The 1,640-nt window shown below is 34.0% G+C and overlaps 1 protein-coding gene across 1 annotated transcript in view; it reads left to right on the top strand.

The window, feature by feature from the left end:
* LOC106883763 (insulin-like growth factor-binding protein-related protein 1) overlaps nucleotides 1-1,640 on the top strand; it is a 40,380-nt gene that overhangs the window by 17,177 nt on the left and 21,563 nt on the right. The window contains exon 3 of the mRNA XM_014934883.2: nucleotides 651-824. Within this exon, the coding sequence (XP_014790369.2) occupies nucleotides 651-824 (174 nt within the window). The remainder of the gene's footprint in view (nucleotides 1-650; nucleotides 825-1,640) is intronic.

The following is a 1,640-nucleotide window of genomic DNA, read 5'->3' as shown; positions in this document are numbered from 1 at the left end:
ATATATATATATATATATATATAATATTTTACATAATATTTTGACATTTATAGGCATTTTTATGGACAACGTACAATATTCGCAGTTTTTCACTATTCGCAGGTGCTCTAGGAACGCAATCCCCGCGAATACCGGGGGACTACTGTATAGCCCGTACATACATATATTCATTTCTCATTCTTGATCTGGTATACATTTGTATAACTTAACAAGCATGTGTATGATTATGTTATGACAAGAGTGTCTAATAATACTGAAATATATCTAGACTGTCACAATGCCTGGACCATAGATTAGATTATTTTTTCAATTCACTATATTGTCTATTTCCAATTTTAATTAGGACTTTAGTGTATCGACCCATTTCAAAAATTTTTTGTTTGATTTTGAATAACCACTCTTACCTTTGTTGGGTTAATTTAAGCATTGTTTAATGGTTATGGTTACCCTGGCTTCATATAGATATAGTGTTGATTACTTAGTTATTGTATTTGACACTGTGTCTGTGCTACAGTGGTTGTAAAGTTTTAATTCTTCTCTATGTGGTCAATAGTCCAAAACATTAATGTAGTGTCATTGTGCTTTACACATAATTAACTTTGTATTAAAAAAACTGTACCAAACCACTGAGTTACTTTGATTTATTTCAGATGATGACAGTAGTATTTCATCATTGATTCGTGGGGGTCCAGAACCGCATGAGAAAACTGCTTGGATTCAAATTATTAATTTGCATAAAGTTCATGAAGCTGACTACACCTGTGTTGCTTTCAATGAGTTAGGTAAAGATAAAGCAACTGCCCGTGTCAAGGTCAAGGATGGAGGTTAGTATAATTTCATAATTAAATCATCTTTCATTCTCTTTTAGTTGCTCTTTGTGATTTTATTTTTGTTTTTGTAGTATTTAGCTTCAGCTTGCCTATGTATATATACAAACATATACACGTTTGTATATGTGTATATTAATATATACACTGTATTCACCAGTGCTTTCATTTATGTGTGTGCATGTGTATGCATGCATATTATTCCCTTATTTTAATTTTCCTTTATTTATTTATTTATTTATTTTATTTATTCATTGTAGAACTACTTAACAGGCAAAGCATTCGAAAAATACACACACACATACACACAATAATAAAAGGAGATGCATGGACAGTTGCAGTTCAATCCGGTCAACAGTCAGGTCGTCGGTGACTAAGCTAGCAACTCCACCAAGTTTGTTTGGTGTAGAGGTTGATTTTTGGAGATAAAAGAAGACCCACTGTTTTCATGAAAAGAGTCAATGGCCATTCAATTGTGTACAAGTATGCTTCTTTAAAATTCCTGCTGATTTGGTGGGAAAAGTCTAAGAGAAAGCAGTGGATGTAGCTACCTACAAAAATAAAATTGACCACATCCTGATCAACAAACAACACATACTGCAGGGCATCCTGGTAATAGTGTCATTCAACACAGGCAGTGATTATTACTTGCTATGGGTGAAGATTGTGATTATTCTGTCGGTCTCTTATGCCGAACCGCTAAGTTACAGGGACGTAAACACACCACCATCGGTTGTCAAGCGATGTTGGGGGGACAAACATAGACACACAAACGTATACACAAACATACATACACACACACACACACACACA

The sequence above is a fragment of the Octopus bimaculoides genome, chromosome 14 (genome assembly GCF_001194135.2).
Source record: "Octopus bimaculoides isolate UCB-OBI-ISO-001 chromosome 14, ASM119413v2, whole genome shotgun sequence".
Classification (NCBI taxonomy): Eukaryota; Metazoa; Mollusca; class Cephalopoda; order Octopoda; family Octopodidae; genus Octopus; species Octopus bimaculoides.
This window is presented reverse-complemented; position numbering and strand designations above follow the sequence as displayed.